Source organism: Clytia hemisphaerica, unplaced genomic scaffold (assembly GCF_902728285.1).
Source record: "Clytia hemisphaerica strain Z4C2 unplaced genomic scaffold, Clytia hemisphaerica genome assembly, whole genome shotgun sequence".
NCBI classification, from domain to species: domain Eukaryota; kingdom Metazoa; phylum Cnidaria; class Hydrozoa; order Leptothecata; family Clytiidae; genus Clytia; species Clytia hemisphaerica.
Genome location: NW_027103311.1, coordinates 109,534 through 110,660, shown reverse-complemented (window position 1 = coordinate 110,660; position 1,127 = coordinate 109,534). Strand labels below are relative to the sequence as shown.

At 41.1% G+C, this 1,127-nt stretch overlaps 1 protein-coding gene across 1 annotated transcript; it reads right to left on the bottom strand.

Annotated features, from left to right (window-relative positions):
* Positions 1–206: 206 nt before the first annotated feature.
* On the bottom strand, positions 207–899 carry LOC136813218 (uncharacterized). Its single transcript, XM_067069737.1, has one exon. It carries the CDS (start codon positions 897–899, stop codon positions 207–209), a length of 693 nt encoding a protein of 230 aa, XP_066925838.1.
* Between the last annotated feature and the right edge of the window lie 228 nt (positions 900–1,127).

Below are 1,127 nucleotides of genomic sequence, written 5' to 3'. Positions count from 1 at the left end.
CTTTGGTTGAGAGCTGGTAGGTAAAGACATCGTTCTCTGGACACCATTTCATTCCTAACGCACGATCGGATGGAAGTTGTGTACGAGACATATCGAGGTCTTTCAGGGATTTGGCTCTTTCTTGCTCTGGAGAATGGTTGCAATGAATTCTCGTTCGTTTGACATGAATTTGGTTAGTCTGAAGCCTCCCGAATTACACATTTTCGTTATGTCAGAAGTCGTTTGGATGGCGGTTGATACATTTGAATACGACTTAAGAAGATCGTCGACATATAAGTTTCGATATAACGACTTGGATGCTTCGTCACCGTACGTTTCTTTGTTGGCGTCAGCTGTCGTAACGCGTAGTTGGCACAGCTAGGTGACGATGTGGCGCCAAATAGATGAACACACATTTGGTAGTCGACGGGCTCCTTCGATAGATCGCCATCTGGCCACCAAATGAATCTAAGGTTGTCGTGAAATTCTTCTGGTACACGTACTTGGTAGAACATTGATTCGATGTCTGCCATGACTGCCACTGGATATTGTCGAAATCTTAACAGCACTCCGCTGAGTTGATTGGTGATGTCTGGTCCTTGGATCAGTTCTTGGTTGAGACAGTATCCTTGATATTTCGCTATGCAATCGAATACGACGCGGATTTTGTCTGGTTTGCGCGGGTGGTATACACCATGGTGAGGGATGTACCATGTCTTGTTTGGTGTTGGTGAATTTGAAGCAAGTTTGACGTAGCCTTTTTCGATGTTTGTTTGCATAAAGGCTTTGTAATCGTTGAACATTCGATCGTTCTTTAGAAGTCGCTGTTTTGACCATGCTGCTCGTTGAAGACATTGCGATCGATTGTTGGGTATTATCTTGTGTGGATCTCTCAGTGGAAGTGGTAGGTAGTAGTTCATTCAACATCTCTCTTACAGTATTCAGATGTGAATGAATGATTTCTACTGACAACTTCTAGTTTTTATATTAATTACTAGTTAATTACCGTATGTACAAATTAATTACTTTAATAAAAGAAAATGCGTAAAATAAACGGAACGTAATTCTCAAGACAAAATGAATGACACAAAAAACAAAGGAAACCAAGAGCAACAGAAAACAAGACAAAAGAGACACGAAACAAAAAC

What these genes read in the sequence shown, in the direction of transcription:
- LOC136813218 (XM_067069737.1), bottom strand. Translation starts at nt 899, where the DNA reads ATGAACTACTACCTACCACTTCCACTGAGAGATCCACACAAGATAATA.